Source organism: Pipistrellus hanaki (genome assembly GCF_964339955.1).
Source record: "Pipistrellus hanaki genome assembly, chromosome: 2".
Taxonomy (NCBI): Eukaryota; Metazoa; Chordata; class Mammalia; order Chiroptera; family Vespertilionidae; genus Pipistrellus; species Pipistrellus hanaki.
This window is the reverse complement of record NC_140504.1, coordinates 165,126,039-165,145,178: the sequence shown is the minus strand read 5'-3', so window position 1 is coordinate 165,145,178 and position 19,140 is coordinate 165,126,039. Positions and strand designations below refer to the sequence as shown.

General features: G+C 42.0%; 1 protein-coding gene across 2 annotated transcripts in view; it reads left to right on the top strand.

Moving 5' to 3' along the window:
• Window positions 1–9,111: 9,111 nt before the first annotated feature.
• The window catches only part of STIL (STIL centriolar assembly protein), a 44,248-nt gene continuing 34,219 nt past the window's right edge, over window positions 9,112–19,140 (top strand). For both annotated transcript variants that reach the window (XM_084872356.1, XM_084872357.1), the window contains exons 1-6: window positions 9,112–9,446; window positions 11,408–11,494; window positions 14,127–14,234; window positions 16,674–16,786; window positions 17,066–17,253; window positions 17,661–17,908. In XM_084872356.1, the coding sequence (XP_084728482.1) occupies window positions 11,484–11,494; window positions 14,127–14,234; window positions 16,674–16,786; window positions 17,066–17,253; window positions 17,661–17,908 (668 nt within the window). In that variant the 5' untranslated portion in view covers window positions 9,112–9,446; window positions 11,408–11,483. The remainder of the gene's footprint in view (window positions 9,447–11,407; window positions 11,495–14,126; window positions 14,235–16,673; window positions 16,787–17,065; window positions 17,254–17,660; window positions 17,909–19,140) is intronic.

The following is a 19,140-nucleotide window of genomic DNA, read 5'->3' as shown; positions in this document are numbered from 1 at the left end:
AAATAAAACTGTCACTATTTGCAGATAACATACTATTATATATATATATATATATATATATATATATATATATATATATATGGACCTTAAAGACGTCATTTAAAAAAAAGAATAGGCAAATTCAGTAAATAAAGTTGCAGGATACAAAATCAATACATAACATTCTGAAAGAGAACAATCCCATCCCATTTACAGTTATATCCAAAAGAATAAAATAAAATTTCACCATGGATTTGAAAGACCCAAATACAGAAAACTATAAGACATTAATTAAAGAAGACAGAAATAAATGTAAAGATAGTCTGTACTTGTAGATTGGAAGAATTAATATTGTTCAAATGTCCATACTACTCAAGGCAATATTCAGATTCAATGCAAATCCCTATTAAAATCCCAATGGTATTTTTCACAGTTCTAGAACAAACAACCCTAAAATTTGTTTGGAACCATGAAAGACTTCAAATAGCCAAAGCAATATTGAGAAAAGAACAAAGCTGGAGGCAGCACACGCCTTGGTTTTATTTATTTATTTAAAATAAATTTTTATTGTTCGTGTTATTACAAATGTTCCTCTCTCCCCACCCCCTCCATTGCTCTCCACCACCAGGTTCCCACCCCACCCTCTGCCCTTTCCCCACCTCCCATTGTCCTCATCCATAGATGCACAGTTTATGTTCAGTCTCTTCCCACATCCCCCTCTCCCCTTTTCCCCAAGAATCGTCAGTTCATTCCCCTTCCATACCTCTGATTCTATTATATTCAACAGTTAATATTGTTCATCAGTTTTTGTTTTTTTTAATTTCCTTGGTTTTTAGATTCACTTGTTGATAGTTACGTATTTGTTGTTCATAATTTTTATCTTTATTTAATTTCTCTTCTGAAAGAATCCCCTTCAGCAATTCATATAATTCTGGTTTGGTGGTGATGAACTCCTTTAGCATTTTTTTTTTATCAGTGAAGCTCTTTATCTGGCCTTCAATTCTGAGTGATAGCTTTGCTGGGTAGATTATTTTTGGCTGTAGGTTCTTACTATTCATCACCTTGAATATTTCTTGCCATTCCCGTCTGGCCTGCATGGTTTCTGTTGAGAAATCAGCTGACAATCATATAGGTGCTCCTTTATAGGTAACTACCTGCTTTGCTCTTGCTGCTTTCAATATTCTCTCTTTGTCTTTTGCTCTTGGAATTTTAATTATGATTTGTCTTGGTGGGGTCCTCTTTGGATTCCTTTTGTTTGGAGTTCTGTGTGCTTCCTGGACTTGTAAGTCTAATTCTTTCACCAGGTGGGGAAGTTTTCTGTCACTATTTCTTTCAGTATGTTTTCGATATCTTGCTCTCTCTCATCTTCTGGGACCCCCATAATTCTGATGTTGGTTCGCTTGAGGTTGTCCCAGATGTTTCTTACATTATCTTCAATTTTCTGGATTCTCTTGCCTTCTTGCTTCTGCGGAGGAGTGTCTCTGGCTCTTTATGTTCCAAATCTTTGATTTGATTCTTGCGATCTTCCATTCTGTTTTTAGGACCTGTATAATATTTTTTATTTCAGACAATGTATTCTTTGTTTCTTGTTTTTTTTTTTTTGTTTTTGTTTTTTGTGTTTTTTTAAAAAATATATTTTATTGATTTTGTACAGAGTGGAAGGGAGAGAGATAGTTAGAAACATCGATGAGAGTCATCAATCAGCTGCCTCTTGCACACCCCCTACTGGGGATATGCCCGCAACCAAGGTACATGCCCTTGACCGGAATCGAACCCGGGACCCTTCAGTCCCCAAGCCGACGCTCTATCCATTGAGCCAAACCGGTCTCGGCTCTTTGTTTCTTGTTGATCCCTTATTATTTCTTGTTGATTCCTTATTAATTCTAGTTGATCCCTTTTCATAGCCTCATAGGTCTTATCAATCTTTTCTAGGAAATTCTTGAAAAACCTTATAAGCGTAGATTTGAACTCTATATCCAGTCGCTTTTTGTCCTCCATTTCTTCCTTTTGTGATCTATTTCGTTGTCTTGGCATTTTCACAGCTTCCCTGATGGGCGGGGTTTCAGGTGGAGCCTACAGCCTTGGCTTCCATCAGCCCCGCCCTATGCGGTTCCTGAGTCTCAGTAATCCCCATGGTCCTTCAGTACTCGCTGGAAGCACCTCTGAGAGAAAGGTGCCCTCATCCCCGGTAGGGGGTGTGCAAGAGGCGCTGGTCGATGTCTCTTATCGATGTTTCTAGCTCTCTATCTCTCTCCCTTCCTCGCTGTAAAAAAAAAAAAAAAAAAAAAAAAAAAAAAAAATCAATAAAATATATTTAAAAAAAAAAAAAGAAAAAGAAAGGTGCCCTCGATTTTCGCCTGCTACCAAACAGTCTAGGCTCTCCCCCAATGAGCCCAGAACTGGGGTTCAGTTCAGTTGGAAGTGGAGTTGGAGGTGGCGTTCAGAGCAGTCCGGAGCTTTTGTCTCCTTCCCACCAGGGCAATCCCGGGGCACAGCCAACGGTCCCTTCTCTGCATGCAATGTGCGCGCCTCCGGGACCTCCTTTCGCTGCTCCCCCAGGATTCGGCCTTACAGCCCAGCTCCCTATGGATGAGCCTGGGTCCCTGGGGGTCTGGCCTGGAACTAGGGTTCAGAGCAGTTGGAACTGGGGTTCAGAGCAGTCAGAACTGGGGCCCAGCACAGTCAGAGCTTTTATCTCCTTCCCGCTAGGGAACACCCAACAGGCACTCAGCCGCCCCTCCTCTCCGGCTCCATCCTCTCCGCCCGCGCTGCGTGTCTCCATACCTTAGGCTTTTACAGCTCCTCCGCTCTTCCTTCTGGTTTTCTCCTTGCTTCTTGTTGTAGAATTTTCAGTCAGTCGACTTTCCTGTAATTCTGGGTAATGTCCATTTTATATTTTAGTTGTATTTTATTGAAATTGTTGTGTGCGGCTGCAGCTAGGTGTTTACCTGTGCAGCCATCTTGGATTCTCCCACGCCTTGGTTTTAAACTATTTTACAAAACTATGGTAATTAAAACAGGGCAGTATTGTCATAAATACACACACACATAAATCAATGAGACAGAGTAGAGAACTTAGAAGTAAACCCATTTTATTATTGTTTGTGCAACAAATTTGAACAAATTCACCTACGGTCATTTAATTTACAACAAAGGAGCTAGTTTTCTTTCTTTCTTTTTTTTTAAAAATATATTTTATTGATTTTTTACAGAGAGGAAGGGAGAGATATAGAGAGCTAGAAACGTCAATGAGAGAGAAACATCAACCAGCTGCCTCTTGCACACCCCCTACTGGGAATGTGCCCACAACTCAGGTACATGCCCTTGACCGGAATCGAACCTGGGACTTTTCAGTCCACAGACCAACGCTCTACCACTGAGCTAAACTGGTTTCGGCAGGAGCTAGTTTTCTTGAATACAAAATCAGGATGATGGTACATTAACTCAGATTAGCAAAAACTTTCAGAGAATTTACTGGTGTGTATTATTTACTTATTCTAGTTTTATTCCAAACAATCCAAGCTTTTAAAAATAAGTAAAATAAGTCAAGATGAGTTAACACATAATTGTTGTTGTCACCTCTAATAAGAGTCTTAAGAATCTTTTTTTTTTTTTTAAATCAATCTTTATTGTTCATATTATTACAAAGGTTCCTCATTTCTTCCCCCCTCCACCAGGTTCCCACCCCACCCTCGGCCCCCTCCCCATCCCCCATTGTCCTCATCCATAGGTGCACAGTTTATGTTCAGTCTCTTCCTCCCTCCCTCTCCCCGATAGTAAATCCCTTTTCAGATAGTAAATCTGTTACTTAGCATTTTCTCATATCAATAATACCTCCACATGCCCAATGATACTTCACACAAAAGACATTTCCAAATAGGTCAACCAGCCTCATCCAGGCCCCACCCAAGGCACTCACAGATCAACACCTCAGCGCTATACTAACTCAACACATCCAGATCTAAGCCTTCATCACTTGATTCAGCAGACCCTCAAGTTCCCGCAAAAGTTTCCAGCCATGTCTGAGAGGCAGCCGTGGGCAGGGACAGGCGAGGAGCGAGCTGTTTCGGGCCTGGCTGCTCCGGGCCTGGCCTCTGTTGCTCTGGTTCGTTCCACAACCAGCTGCTCCGGGTCTGGTCACTGCCGCTCCCGACCTAGTTGCTCTGGACTTGGCTGTTGCTGCTACAGGCCTGGCCGCACCCGACCCGGCTGCTCTGGGACCGGTTGCTCCGGTCCCGGCCGCTCCGGGCCTGGCCGCTCCCAGCCTGACAGCCGCTGCTCCGGGCCTGGCTGCTCCCAGCCTGGCAGCCATTGCTCCTGGCCTGGCTGCACCAGACCCTGCTGCTCCGGGCCTGGCCGCTCCCAGCCTGGCAGCTGCTGCTCCAGGCCTGGCCGCTCCCAGCCCGGCAGCCGCTGCTCCGGGCCTGGCCGCACCAGACCCGGCTGCTCCGGGCCTGGCCGCTCCCAGCCCGGCAGCCGCTGCTCCGGGCCTGGCCGCACCAGACCCGGCTGCTCCGGGCCTGGCCGCTCCCAGCCCGGCAGCCGCTGCTCCGGGCCTGGCCGCACCAGACCCGGCTGCTCCGGGCCTGGCCGCTCCCAGCCCGGCAGCCGCTGCTCCGGGCCTGGCCGCACCAGACCCGGCTGCTCCGGGCCTGGCCGCTCCCAGCCCGGCAGCCGCTGCTCCGGGCCTGGCCGCACCAGACCCGGCTGCTCCGGGCCTGGCCGCTCCCAGCCCGGCAGCTGCTGCTCCGGGTCTGGCCGCTCCCAGCCTGGCAGCCGCTGCTCCGGGCCTGGCCGCTCCCAGCCTGGCAGCCGCTGCTCCTGGCCTGGCCGCACCAGACCCGGCTGCTCCGGGCCTGGCCGCTCCCAGCCTGGCAGCTGCTGCTCCGGGCCTGGCCGCTCCCAGCCTGGCAGCCGCTGCTCCTGGCCTGGCCGCACCAGACCCGGCTGCTCCGGGCCTGGCCGCTCCCAGCCTGGCAGCCGCTGCTCCAGGCCTGGCCACACCAGACCCGGCTGCTCCGGGCCTGGCCGCTCCCAGCCTGGCCGCCGCTGCTCCAGGCCTGGCCGCACCCGACCCGGCTGCTCCGAGCCTGGCCGCTCCCAGCCTGGATGCTCCGTGCTTGGCTACTGCTGTTCTGGGCCTGGCTGCTCCCAACCCGGCTGCTCTGGGCCGGGCTTCTCCGGGCCCAGCCACTCCGTGTCTGGGTGTTCCTGGACTGGCCACCCTGGGCTTGGCCGCCTCTGCCTCAGGCCTGGCTGCCACTGCCCCAGGTCTGGCTGCTCCAGTGCTGGCCGTTGATGCTCTTGTTCTGGCTGCTGCTCTGGGGCCTGGCCACTGCTGCTCCGGGCCCAGCTGCCACTGCCTTGTGCCTGGCCACTCTAGGCCTGGTCGCCGCTGTTCCAACATTCTGTCCCTTTTTTCTCTTTTTTTTTTTCTTTTAAAAAAACAAAACAAAACGCATTTATGTTGCAATGTTGGCTGGTGCGTTGAGTTCTGACTAGTCTTTGATTTTTCAAGATCTTCTTTGTATTCTTTCTTAAGTAATTTTACTATCATTTGCTCTCACTTGATTTCTTCACATTGAGAACTTCTTTGGTTTCTTCCTCCTTGTCCTGGGAGCTCAGCAGGTTGGCCTGTGGCACCCCTTTGTTCTCCGCGGGCTCCCGCGCTGCTCCAGCCTGTTGCCGGGGTCAGCGCCGCCCAGGAAGCAGCCCCCGTCCTTGGCTCCGTTGCCAGCGCTCAGCAGTCGAAGGCTCAGGGGCACCCCCCCCACTGGGGGCCCCGTCGCCCGGCTCCTTGCTGGCGCCCGGCTGGCCGGTGTCCGGCAGGGGCTCCTGCTCCTCGTGGCGTTCCTCCAGTCTGGGGCTTTCTTTCTCCCTCCCACTAGGGGAGTCCAGGATCAGAGTCAACAGACTGTCCTCTGCGCACAGTGTGCGCGACTCCGGGGGCTCGGCCTTTCGCCGCGCTCCCAGGACTCCACCTCACAGCTCCGTCTCCCCCTGCCGGAGCCTGGGTCCCCAGGGACTGGCCCAGACCTGGAGTTCGGGGCGGTCTGGACTGAGGCTCAGAGCTGCCGCCGGAGGCTTTGTTTCTTCCGGCTAGGGTAATCCAGCATCAGAGTCAACATTCAGTCCTCTGCGCGCCATGTGCGCGCGACTCCGGGGGCCCCGCATTTCGCCGTCCCCCGGGATTGTCTCCCCCTGCCGGAGCCTGGGTCCCCAGGGTCTGGCACATAACTTGGGGCTCAGCGCTGCCGGTTCGGGGGTTCAGCCCAGGCTGGGGGTTCTATTTCCTTCCTGCTAGGGAACGCCAGGCAGCACCCAGCCCTCTCCTCCTCTCTGGCTGCGACCTCTCCGCGCGCGCGTGCGTGTGAGCGCGCAGCCTGTCTCCGTACCTTAGGCTTTTTTTCAGCTCCTCTGATTTTCCTCTGGTTTTCTCCCTCCTTCCTATTGTAGAGTTTTCAGTCAGTCGACTACCTGTAGCTCTGGGCAATGTCCACTCTACATTTTAGTTGTATTCCCTTGAAATTGTTGTGAGCTGCTGCGGCTAGGTGTATACCCGAGCAGCCATCTTGGATCCTCCTCAAGAGTCTTAAGAATCTTAAAGAAAGTTTGCATAAATTGACAGATTAGCAATTCCCCTTAAAATATGATGTTCCTTAAAAGTGAAACTGTAGTTGTTTTTAAAAAGCAATCAGCTTAGTTCAGAAGTGTAAATAGAGGAAGGGAAAGTTGGGTGTTGGAGAAATTTAGTAAATGAGTAGCAGAATTGATAACTGAGTCCAACTTCCCTGTTCCTGCTAATAGCAATAGCTCTTTAATTCCCAGAGTCAGCCTATTAGCAGGAACATCAGTCTTTATAACACTGAACATTTACCTGGTCTAATTATAAAGGACATGTCACATAGATAATGACTAAAAAGGAGAAGACAGTTGATAGTTTAGGATATAGAATTTTGGATGATTTTTTTTGGCAATATTTTTCTTATAACACTGTGCAACGAATTCATAAAATTCATATGTTAAAAAGTGTAACATAGTTCACTGTGAAGAAAATTAAAGAACCTGCAAATTTGAAATATAAAACTGGTAGCTTTTCTCTGTTAAGACCAATAGTCATCACAAATCCATAGTGTACTGAAATGACATAAATATATATAAATAGGGATTAAAGAATAGCACAGCATTTATTCAGTCTGTTTAAACTGGCTTGCAATCTAACAATAACTCATATTTGCTTTGGATTATTATCTCTTATTACCCTGTCTATAAAATTGTACCTTTGTTCTATGTGAGTCATATCCTCCCAGTTCTCCATTTGTTCCACATTTCAGGAAGCTTAGTGTGTAGTAAGTTATAGCATTTGTAGATTTTATTTCAATAAAGTTCTAAAATGAAGCTTACTTCTCTCTTTATTCAGTTGAAATAGCATCTACACTATGTAAATGTATGTCCTGTTTAGAAGTCCAATAGTAATACAATGTTTAATTGAAGTTCTTTTTAGTATTTGAGTTATTATTAAGGTACAATAATACATTTTATTTTGTTGTTCAAAAAATAGCATATGCTTCAGTTCTCCTCTTGCCTTCCCTTTTTCTTTATAACCAGACATTATTTTTCAGAACAGTTTTAGATTTACAGAAAAAATGAGAATGTAGTACAAGTTTCCATGTATCCCATATAGACACTGCTTCTCCTATTAATATGTTTAGTATGGTGCATTTATTACAATTAACAAACCAATATTAGTACAATATTATTAAAGTCTTTCATTTATTTAGATTTTCTTAGTTTTTAAAGTAGCGTCATTTTTCTGTTCCATGATCCTATTCACCATACCACATTAAATTTAGTTGTCATATCACTTTAGGCGCCTTGACTAGTTTCTGACTTCCTTTGCTTTTGATAACTTTGACAGTTTTGAGTACAGGTCAGGGATTTTATAGGATTCCCCATGATTGGAATTGATCTGATGTTTTTCCCAGGACTGAGATAAAGGTTATTGGAAGACACTAAAGTTCCATTTTCATCACAGCATAAGTGTACATACTATCAACATGACTCATCACTAATGTTATCTTGATTATGTGGCTGAAATATGTTGGTCAGATTTCTCCCCTGTAAATTTACTGCTCTCCTCCCCTTTCCATAGTGTACACGTTGGAAGGATGTCACTATGTCCTGGGGTAGGGAATTGTGTTACGCTTATCTCTTCTTTTTTGTCTAATTCATATAATCTTACACTTCTCTTTCTGATATCTTAAAGTTGTTCTAAAGAAAATTAAAGGAAAGTAAGTGGCATTTCAAATTCTGACTCACTAGTTTGTGCCATCTTTAACCCTACTTTGATGGTTAGGTCAATTATATAAGAAAATGGCCTAGAAGGCCTAATTAACCAATATTAATTATGGAGATACTTATACAAGTCACACCAATATTAATATTAATACCATATGCCTCATAATATACATATGCCATATATTATACCATATGCCATTAATACTGGTATATGAATAAATTTTTATATTTTATTGATTTTTTACAGAGAGGAAGAGAGGGATAGAGAGTTAGAAACATCCATGAGAGAGAATCATGGATCAGCTGCCTCTTGCACACCCCCTACTGGGGATGTGCCCGCAACCAAGGTGACAGGAATCGAATCCAGGACCTTGAGTCCGCAGGCAGACGCTCTATCCACTGAGCCAAACCGGTTTCGGCATATGAAGAAATTTTAAAAAAAGATGTTTGTTATGGAAAAGTGGGCGCTTCTTACGAAAATACTGGGAGAAAACTCTTCCCAGTTCACATAAAGAGTTCCTCCCGAGTCTAGTAGGGGAAAGACAACAAAGGAAGCGAGCACTTCCTCCGCCAGGCTCATTTCGGCCAGGCTGGGCTTCTCACTGCGCGTGTGCAAGGCCCGCCCCACCCCGGAACTTAACCGTTTAAGAACATCAAGTGTTTAAATTCTCCGGAACCTGATCCTGGAACCCCGGTGTCGACCTCATCTTTAAGGCGGCTTGGGATTGGTCGGACGCTAGCCTGTTCGGGGCGCTGATTGGCGGTCCCCAAGCCCGTCGCGGAGGACGTTCGTAACGCTTCCAGCACCGCCCCTGCGCCCTGACGGGTCGGGTTTCTGACCAGTCAGCGGGCGCGGCGCGGGTTTCAGTTCGAGGAGCTAGTGTTTGCCGCCTCGGTTCCCGCGACCCCAACGTCTCAGGGCGGAGTCGGTGGAGGCGTTTCCTGGAGCCCACCTCTGTTTCGGTTCAACAAACAGATCCGGCCTCAACGGGAGGTTGTGGTGATTCGGGCTTGATGCTTCGGTTTTCACGGAGAGGCCGGAGCGGGGACCGGAGGAGGACCGTGGGCGGCGTTCAGGACCCCGCGTTGGGATCAGCCCTCCAGGAACCAGCGGAACCAGTGGGAGGAATTAGCGGATCACGGATTCCTGTAGAATCGTTTTTGCTTAGGTATGTGAAAAGGTTTTCAGTCGATAATGTACTGTTTATAGTAAGGTGACCAGACGTCCTGACAGTCCCGACTTTTAACAATTTGCCCCGCGTCCCGCGGCGTTTTTTTGTTTGTTTGTTTTTTTTTTTAAAGGCCCGATTTTTGGAAAGATTTCGACAAATTGTTAAAAATCGGGACTGGCAGGACGTCCGTTCACCTTAGTTTATAGTTGTTTCCACTGAGAAATTTTCTCGAGGACTGAAACCCCTGATGCTCGCTAAATCCTTGTCCTCTAGCTCAAAGAGCTACCGAGTAAAGGATCGGTTAACGTTTGAAGTTCGTGGTCCGCTGTAAATAACGTGTAAACAAGCAAGTGTGAAAATGCTATCATGTGTATGAACATAGGCGAAAATAAAACCACCGTGATGTCTAGGTAGGAGATGGTTTCACAGAGGAAGGAGTGTTAGAGCTGGATTGTGGAGGATGTTGGGGGGTTTACCAGGGCATTCCAGGTAAAGGGGGCAGACAGTCTGTGCAGGTATCAAACTAGGGGAACTGCAAGTGTTCAGTTTGAGTGGGATGTAGGATGAGTGGATAAGGGACACAGTTGGAATAATAGGGTGGACCAGATTGTGATGTTTTGTTTTTTATTATTCTGTATATAAAGAAGAGCCATCAACTTTTAAAGCAGGAAAATATTTAGATCAGATTTATATAGAAATAACCTTCTAGCAGCACTGTGGGGAGTTTACAGTAAATATGGTGAGGAACTAGGTGGAGAAAGACAGAAATTTTATGGGGAAGATGAAGGGGAGGTAGGGATGACTTGATGATTTCTATTTGACATAGGATGCCATTGTCCAAGGAGAATATATTTTGCTAGGTATAGGTGTTATGTGGTTTTAGTTTCCCTAGCTTTAATTGCTTGGGTGGTACTGTGAGAATAAATGGTATCATGTGTATTGTTTTATATACCAACCTGATGCACGAAATTCGTGTTAGGGGCTTGGCCTTCATATCCCCAGCTTTGCATGGAAGGTCATCCGGCTGTCCGGTCTAATGAACAGATTATGCTTTTATTATTATAGATTGATTTCTGGGAGGAAGGGAGAGGAAGAGAGAGCGATAGAAACATCAATAATGAGAGAGAATCATTGATCGGCTGCCTCCTGCAGGTCCACCACTGGGAATAGAGCCTTAAACGTGGGCATGTGCCCTGACCAGGAATGGAACCCTGACCTCCTGGGTCATAGGTAAACATTCAAACACTAAGCCATGCTGGCTGGGCTGTGTTGTTTTAAATGAGAAATGGATCAACATTATCTTTTTACCCTAAGTCATAAAGAAAGAAGAGACATAAATGGAGTTTTAAACCTCTTCTGCTTAATGGCATTTTATGGTGTTACAGTGAGTTACAATGATCAAGAAGCTAAATACTGTTATCTGTGACAACCAAGCATCATAGAAGGGCTTTAAAGTTTAAAACTTGCATCCACAGAAGCTCTTCATGAAGTCCAGATATCTCCAAGAGGATCTTAGTCAACCTTACAAGGGCACTTTCAATAGAATTTTGTTCTTGTAAATATTTTCAGCCTCTGAGTTTATCCAAAAAAATATCTTCTAGCCCTAGCCGGTTTTGCTAAGTGATTAGAGCATCGATCTCGGGTTTAATTCCGGTTTAGGGCACATACCTTGGTTGTAGGTCCAATCTCCAGCACAGGTCAGGGTGTGTGGGAGAGGCAACCAACAATGTGACTCTCTCACATCAATAGTTCTCTCGGTCTCTACCTCTCCCTTCCATTCTCTCGAAAAACCAATGATAAAAATAGCCTCGGATGAGGATTAACCAAAAAATAATAAAATAAAAAAAATCTTCTAAATAATGGATATAATAAGTAACCTAAGTTTGTCCAATTTGTTAATAAGTGGTTAAATCATGTATTTTTATTTTGTCACTAATTAGTAATACTCTCTTCTTCAGGATACTGAGCATTTGAAATTTAATAAATCATTCACCAACTATTGTGGAGCCTCAATATCCTCGTGCAGGGTCCCAGATGAACACCAGGTATAGAAATATTTTTATACAACTTTTTTTTACAGCTGCTCACATAACTTGGAAAGATAGGGTGAAATAGAAGAAAATAAATTTTTAGGATCAGGAAAATCTGGGTCTGTATCTCAGCCCTGCCACTTATTAGGTGGGTGACCTTGATCAAATTCATTCACTTCACTAAGCCTCAGTTTCCTCATCTGTAAATTGGGGATAGTAATTTCTCTGTAACAAGGGTTTTTGTGAATGGTTAAATAAGATTACTAAAGGGTCTGGCACATAGTAGGCACTTGGTAAATTTTAGTCTCATTCCCTCCTTTCCTTATTTTAGTTTCACAGAGGATTTTTTTACTGATAGAAAATAGTACCTAAACTCTTAAGGCTAAAATTTTATTTATATCCTAGACAAGTGGGAAAGTGCTTCTAAACCCTAATTCGTTGGTGGGAAAAAAATTTCACGTTGGATATACCTAGTTTCCTTAAATGTCCCTAAGCCTTTTTCTAGGATACTGTGGAGTAGGAAGGAGGAGCTTGCCACCTGTCTTCAGTTTTCTCTGTCTGTACTAAAGGGACCATACAAATTGACTGTTATTTGCTTCTTTGGATCGTTTATTGTTCTTTTTTTCCCTCAGGGAAGACCAATTAGTGCTGACAAGTGAATTATTTTCTTCTAAACTAGAATTGCATCCATGAGTGACCTTTTTTCTCTGTATTGCCTTTCTTTGTGCCAGATGTTATTGATGAAGACAATGGAAACTTGACCCAAAGAGGCTATCATATGTCTTTCACTTAATATTGGCCCTTCTGTTCTACTGCCATCTCTTATTTGAAATTTTGTCAACAGTTCTTCTCTTTGCTAACTTATTTTTGGGTCAAAATTATTCCTTATATTCTTGGTAAAAAAAAAAAAAAAAAAAAAAAAAAAAATATATATATATATATATATATATATATATATATATATATATATGTGTGTGTGTGTGTGTGTGTGTGTGTGTGTGTGTGTGTGTGTGTGTCTTTTAAACTGGTTATTCCTGGCATATTCAATTCTAGTATTTTTTTGTGTGTTTTTTAATTTTTTAATTTTTTAATTTTATTGATTTTATACAGAGAGGAAGGGAGAGAGATAGAGAGCTAGAAACATCGATGAGAGAGAGTCATCGATCAGGTGCCTCTTGCACACCCCCTACTGGGGATATGCCTGCAACCAAGGTACATGCCCTTGACCGGAATTGAACCCAGGACCCTTCAGTCCCCAAGCCGACGTTCTATCCATTGAGCCAAACCGGTCCCGGCTTTTGTGTGTTTTTTAAAAATAATATTCAACTCTAGTTTTCTGTTGATTGGTTTGTTTGTTTAGTAAAGCCTCTGGTTTTCAGTAATCTATGGATTTTAGGATAGCAATTTTGAATTATTTTGAAGTTACAAACTGCTTTAAATAGCTGGTAGCCATGCATTTCATTTCCTGAGAAAAAGTTCTTATATGCATACATGCAAAATTTTGCATCCAATTTAAGGATGTTTTGTCTCCCTTGCCTCCAAAGTCTAAGTATATACCTTAACAACATTTATTGAAATCCAGGTGCTTAGTGTGCATTATTCTTAATTACTTTTCACAAGAAACCTATGAATTGTAAATACTAATATTACCTTCCTCTTTTTTTTTTTTCTTTCTTTTTTCTTAAATGAGGAAACTGTAGCCTAGAGAGGTTAACCAAGCTAAAGTTATACAATTGGTAAGTGGTATAGCCAGGATTTAAACCTCATGTGACTTCTACTCTATACTACAATGAAGTAAACCTGAAGTAGTGTAGATTGGGCTTTAAAGGTGCTATGGAATACTGAGGCAAAAATAAATATCTAATATTTCTAATAAGCCAGGAATTTTTCTAGAATACTGGTATTATCCTGTTTAACAGGTGAGGAAGCTGAGGCACAGAGACATTAAATAACTTGATGAAGTTCACACAGCTAGCAAATTTTGAAGCTATGTTTTAGACCTAATCAGTTGATCTCCAGACTTGTAAAAAAATCCTCATTGGAGGATATATTGATTTTAGAGGAAGTGGGAAACATGATGTGCCCTGACAGGGAATCAAACCCACAACCTTTTGGCATACAGGATGATGCTCCAACCAACGGAATCAACCAACCAGGGCATTCTTCAGACTTTTTTCTTTAATTTTTAATGTATTTTTATTGATTTCAGAGAGGAAGGGAGAGAGAGAAACATCAGTGATGAGAGAGAATCATTGATTGGCTGCCTCCTGCACACCCTTTACTGGTGATGGAGCCTGCAACCCCAGGTATATGCCCTGACCAGCATTTAAACTGTGACTTATACTCTTTTTTCTGTTATTAAACGAGAATTTTATAAGATTAGTACTCCTGGTTCTTTTTTTAAAACTTGTATATATGTAAATTTATGTATGCATAAGAAAAAAGCTATACCTAAATTTATAGTGCTTTTTCTCTTGATAGTAGTTACAAGTGATTTTTTTCTTTTACTTTTTAAAAATATTTTCAACTCTTCTAAAATAACAAAACTAGCCTGCAAAACTTCATCCTATAAAGTTAAACTGTTTCTTATAAAGTTTCTACTAAGTTTGATTTTCATTGTTCTTTGATTTGAAAATTTTCTTTTAAGGTTTTCTTCAAGCAAGATGGTACCATTTTATTTTCCTCCATCAAAATGTGCACTTTGGAACCCAATGCCAATTGGAGATTTCATCAATTTACATCTTAGTTACTACAGGTATAAGATGTTTCTCTTTTCAACTCAAAACAGGGAGTCAAAACAGTGTTTAAGGCAAAATGGATAACTCTGACTACTTTTTTTTTTACTTTCCATTTCAGAATTTCTTCCCTTTTGCTGCTTCTTAATTATATTCTTCATGCTTTTGAGAAATAATTTCAGTTAAATAGTCTGCAAACCTTTTGAATTCTAAGTATTATAAGAATTCAAAAGAGGCTAAATAAAAACTGAAAGGATTTTTATAATGCTTCAATTTAGCATGATGTCTTTGTATAGCATGAAAAAGAGTGAATTGATTTTGAGTAATTAAACCGTATTAGAAGGAATATATAATTCCATAAATATGGCCAGGATCTTGAACGAAAGACATTTAAACGTAGTTTAAAGTGTTAGAAAAAGTTATTTTTATTGATTTTAGAGAGGAAGGGAGAGGGAGAGAGAGAGAAACATCAATGATGAGAGAGAATCACTCATCAGCTGCCTCCTGCATGCCCTCCACTGGGGATCGATCCCGCAATCCCAGGCATGTGCCCTTGGCAGGAATTGAACCTGGGACCCTTCAGTCTACAGGCCGACGCTCTATCCACTGAGCCAAACCAGCCAGGGCCTAACTTTATTATTTCTTATTTATGTGATCTCAGTAAAGTAGCTAGGAAATCAATTTCCTTATTTATAAGATGGGGGTAATGATACTTGTTTCATAGTACTCTAATAAGGCTAACATGAGTCACTCTATAAAGAATCAGTCGACACAGTGCCTGGACATCGGAAGTTTTCAATAAATAATAGCTATTATAAGGGTTTAGAACAGTATTGAGATCAAGAGGAAAGAATGAAACAAGATGGTTTTGAAGAAATTTTATAGTATTTGATGATCTTCTGAATAGAGGAACTAAAGGGAAGATACAAGTCAGAGGGTATTTGAGAGAAAGGTGATATCTGACAGAAACAGTCTTTGAGAAGTTCAATTAAATATTTGTTAGACTCGTTCATTCATTTCTCCTTGTCTCTCTATATTTCCTGTTATCTTTCTGTGCTACATTTTGAGTGATTCCTTTTGTTCTTCAATTCTATTAATTTTTTTTGTAGCTGTGCTTAGTTGCCATCTAACCTGTTCATTTAGGTTTTTTAAACATGGCAGTATAGTATACCAGTATGTGAAAGACTCTTTTTAATATACCAGAGGCCCTGTGTGCAAATTCCTGCACAGATGGGGTCTGGCCAGCCTGTCCCAACCAACCTCAATTAGGCCTGCAAGGGGGTGGGGCCATGGGCAGTTGGCCAGCCCCTCACCCTGGTTAATCTCAGCCCCTCTCACCCTGGTTAATCTCCCATTTGAACTCTTGGTCGAGGGGACAATTTGCATATTAGCCTTTTATTATGTAGGATATGTATAGTTTATAGAATAATGAACACTTGTGTACCTATCCCCAGTTGATTATATAATCCTCTGAGTTTTTAATTCTATTTTTAAGTCTGCAAGTCTTTTGTGTGTGTGTGTGTGTGTGTGTGTGTGTTTTTCAAATTAGCTAGTATTTTTTTAATATATATATATATATATAAAATATATTTTTATTGATTTTTTTTTTTTTTTTTTTTTTTTAATAGAGAGGAAGGGAGAGAGATAGAAGCATTGGTGAAAAACATTGATCAGCTGCCTCTTGCATGCCCCCTATTGGGGATGGAGCCAGATGTCCTCGACTGGAATTGAACTCAGGACCTTTCAATCCATGGCCTGATGGTTTAACCACGGAGCCAAACCAGTCAGGGCTAGTATTTCTATTTTTAATTTTTTAATTATATATTTTATTGATTTTTTTTACAGAGAGGAAGGGAGGGGGGATAGAAAGCCAGAAACATCGATTAGAGAGAAACGTCGATCAGCTGCCTCCTGCACACCCCCCACTGGGGATGTGCCCACAACCAAGGTACATGCCCTTGACTGGAATCGAACCCGGGACCCTTCAGTCCACAGGCCGACGCTCTATTCATTGAGCCAAACCGGTTTCGGCAGGGCTAGTATTTTTAATAGAATCTTGTTCCTTGCTCATATTTTAGTCTCTTTTATATTTTTTTAAACACTTGGATAATTATTTTTGTTTTATATTTATTAATACTAGATGATAAGAAAACAATGGATATGACTATTTCATTCAAATTTTACAAAAATAGGAGGCTAGCCTCATAGTTTTTCATCCCCTCTATGATTCATAAAAATAAGCAAGTGCCTGGAGAACAGATATAGCCTCAGTGTCTGCTTATTGTAGTTCTGATTTCCAGGCAGCCCTCCCTATGCCCTGTCTTTGACCCTGGGATTTCCTGACAACGATTTTTCTGTACATACTTAAAGATGTGAGTTATATTTCAGACAGCATTTCATGGCAGGAGGGTTTTTTAGGATATCAGATCCACTACCTTTATAAAAGACTTGTTTTTCAGAAATCCAAAGCTTGTGATAACTGAAAAGACAATCCGACTTGCTTGTCGACATGCTAAGCAGAATAAAAAGAACTTGCCATGCTTTTTACTTGGTTCTCTCACAGTAGATGAAGGTAATATACTTTAAAAAAATTATTTTTATTACTATAGTAGAGTTTATGTTTACTGATCTAGCCAATTATTGTAATATATTTAGTGCTAATGTTCTTTGCTGTATGCCAGTTATGAAAAAGAGTAAAACTTGACACTATTCATCACAAATATATGCATATGCTATGAGTTTGTGTTACCATTAGTATGAATACAATGGTTTGCTATAACGTATACTTGCTTGATTGCTTTTAAATTTTTAGTTGGTATGCTATGTAATAATTGCTATTTTTGTACTTTAGATGAAGAAAGTGTAATATTGACAATAGATCGCTTTGATCCTGGTCGAGAAGTACCTGGATGCTCTGAAAGAACCCCTACTGCTTCTCTTCCTGGGGACTTTGTGATTCCATGCAAAGTCCAAACTAATGGACTTTGTTCAAAAGAAATAATAGTTCACAGTGCAGATGACTTCAATTCAGCTTTTAAGGTGAGATTTGTTGACAACTTGATTATTCATAATTCAACATAAGAATCAAACTGTTATATTTTAATAAATCTGTATTTACTAAGTATTCTTAATAATTTATTGACCTAAAATGCAATTAAACGTGGTTTCTGAGGACAGAAATCCTAGATAGATAATATGGGTAGCAGTGTGACCAGGATAGCTAAGTGCAGTATGTGCTCAGGTTGACAATACTAGTATAGATTTTGGCTGGATTTGTGTGTAGTCAGACTGGAATATTAGTTTGGCCAGATTATAGAGAGACTTGTCTGCCAGGTTAATGAATTTGAACTTTGTCATATGGGTCATGTAGAGTCATTGAAAGTTTCTGAAAAGAGGAAATAATAATTGTATAATTCTAAAATAATTGTATAATGTTGACTTTTCAGGCTCTGCAGCACCATATACGTAGCAAAGAGTCCTTGGATTGTGGTAAACTGCTTTCCCTAAGAGCTCATATCACTTCCAGAGAGAGTTTGGACAATGTGGATTTTGACTTACATTGGGCAGCAGTAACTCCAGCAAATACCTTTAAATGTATACCGGTGAAGCCCATCTCCATTATTCCTACAGCTCTGGCAAGGAACTTGAGCAGTAATCTTAACATTTCTCAAGTTCAAGGTATCTATAAATATGGGTAAGTAAATGATCTATTAATCTGAAATTTTTATTTGTTGGTCACATTAGTATATTTTCACGATATGCAAATAATCTTATATAATAAAAGGATAATACACAAATTAACCCTAATGGCGGAACGACTGATCACTATGACACACACTGACCACCAGGGGGCAGATGCTCAACACAGGAGCTGTCCTCTGGTGGTCAGTGTGCTTCAATATGGGGAGCGCATCTCAGCTAGAAGCCGGCTCATGGCTGGCTGGTGCAGTGATGGTGGTGGGAGCCTCTCCCACCTCCACTTCCAAGGCAGCACTAAACCATTAGTTGGACATCCCCTGGGCTCCTGGGCTGCCAGAGAGATGTCTGACTTACAGCTTAGGCTCGATTCCCTGGAGAGCGGGCCTAAGCCATCAGTCCGACATCCTCCAAGAGGTCCTGGACTGTGAGTGTGCACAGGCCAGGCTAAGGGACCCTCTCCAAGTGTATGAATTTTTAAAAAATATATATTTTATTGATTTTTTACAGAGGAGGAGAGAGGGAGAGAGTGTTAGAAACATAGATGAGAGAGAATAATCGATCAGCTGCCTCTTGCACACCCCTTGCCGGGATGTGCCTGCAACCAAGGTACTTGCCCTTGACCAGAATCGAACCTGGGACCCTTCAGTCCGTAGGCTGACTCTCTATCCACTGAGCCAAACCGGTTTTAGCCAAGTGTATGAATTTTTGTGTACCAAGCCTCTAGTATGAAATAATTGTGTAGTCAGTTTACATGCCAGAGGTCTGCAATGCTAAATAGATAACCAAGGAAGATGAAAATGTAGTTATTAATTTTTTGCTGAATACAGTTTTTTCTTAAAGAGTTGTTCCTACCCTACCCAAAAAATTTGTGGTAAAAATTATATTAAAATTGGTAGTATTCTGTGACTTGAAAATACAAGGAAAAATTATTCTCTGTAATACCATTTTATTCCTTGTATTTTGCCTACATTTTAGGTCATCTTTTTTTTTTTTTACTTTGTCTTTTTTCCCCCCCTTGACAACAGCTTGATTATGAGCCTAAAAGAGGCTTTCGAATTTCTTCATTGTTAAATCATTTCATTATTAATAATGAGCATTGCAGATAGAGAAAGGAGATAAATAATAATTTGTAGTACTTTTGCTTACCAAATTGTCAACCACTTGAGGGTGGAGTTTCCTCACGTAGCTGGAGCAGTATCCTCTCCAGCTTCCTAGCAGCACTCTTAG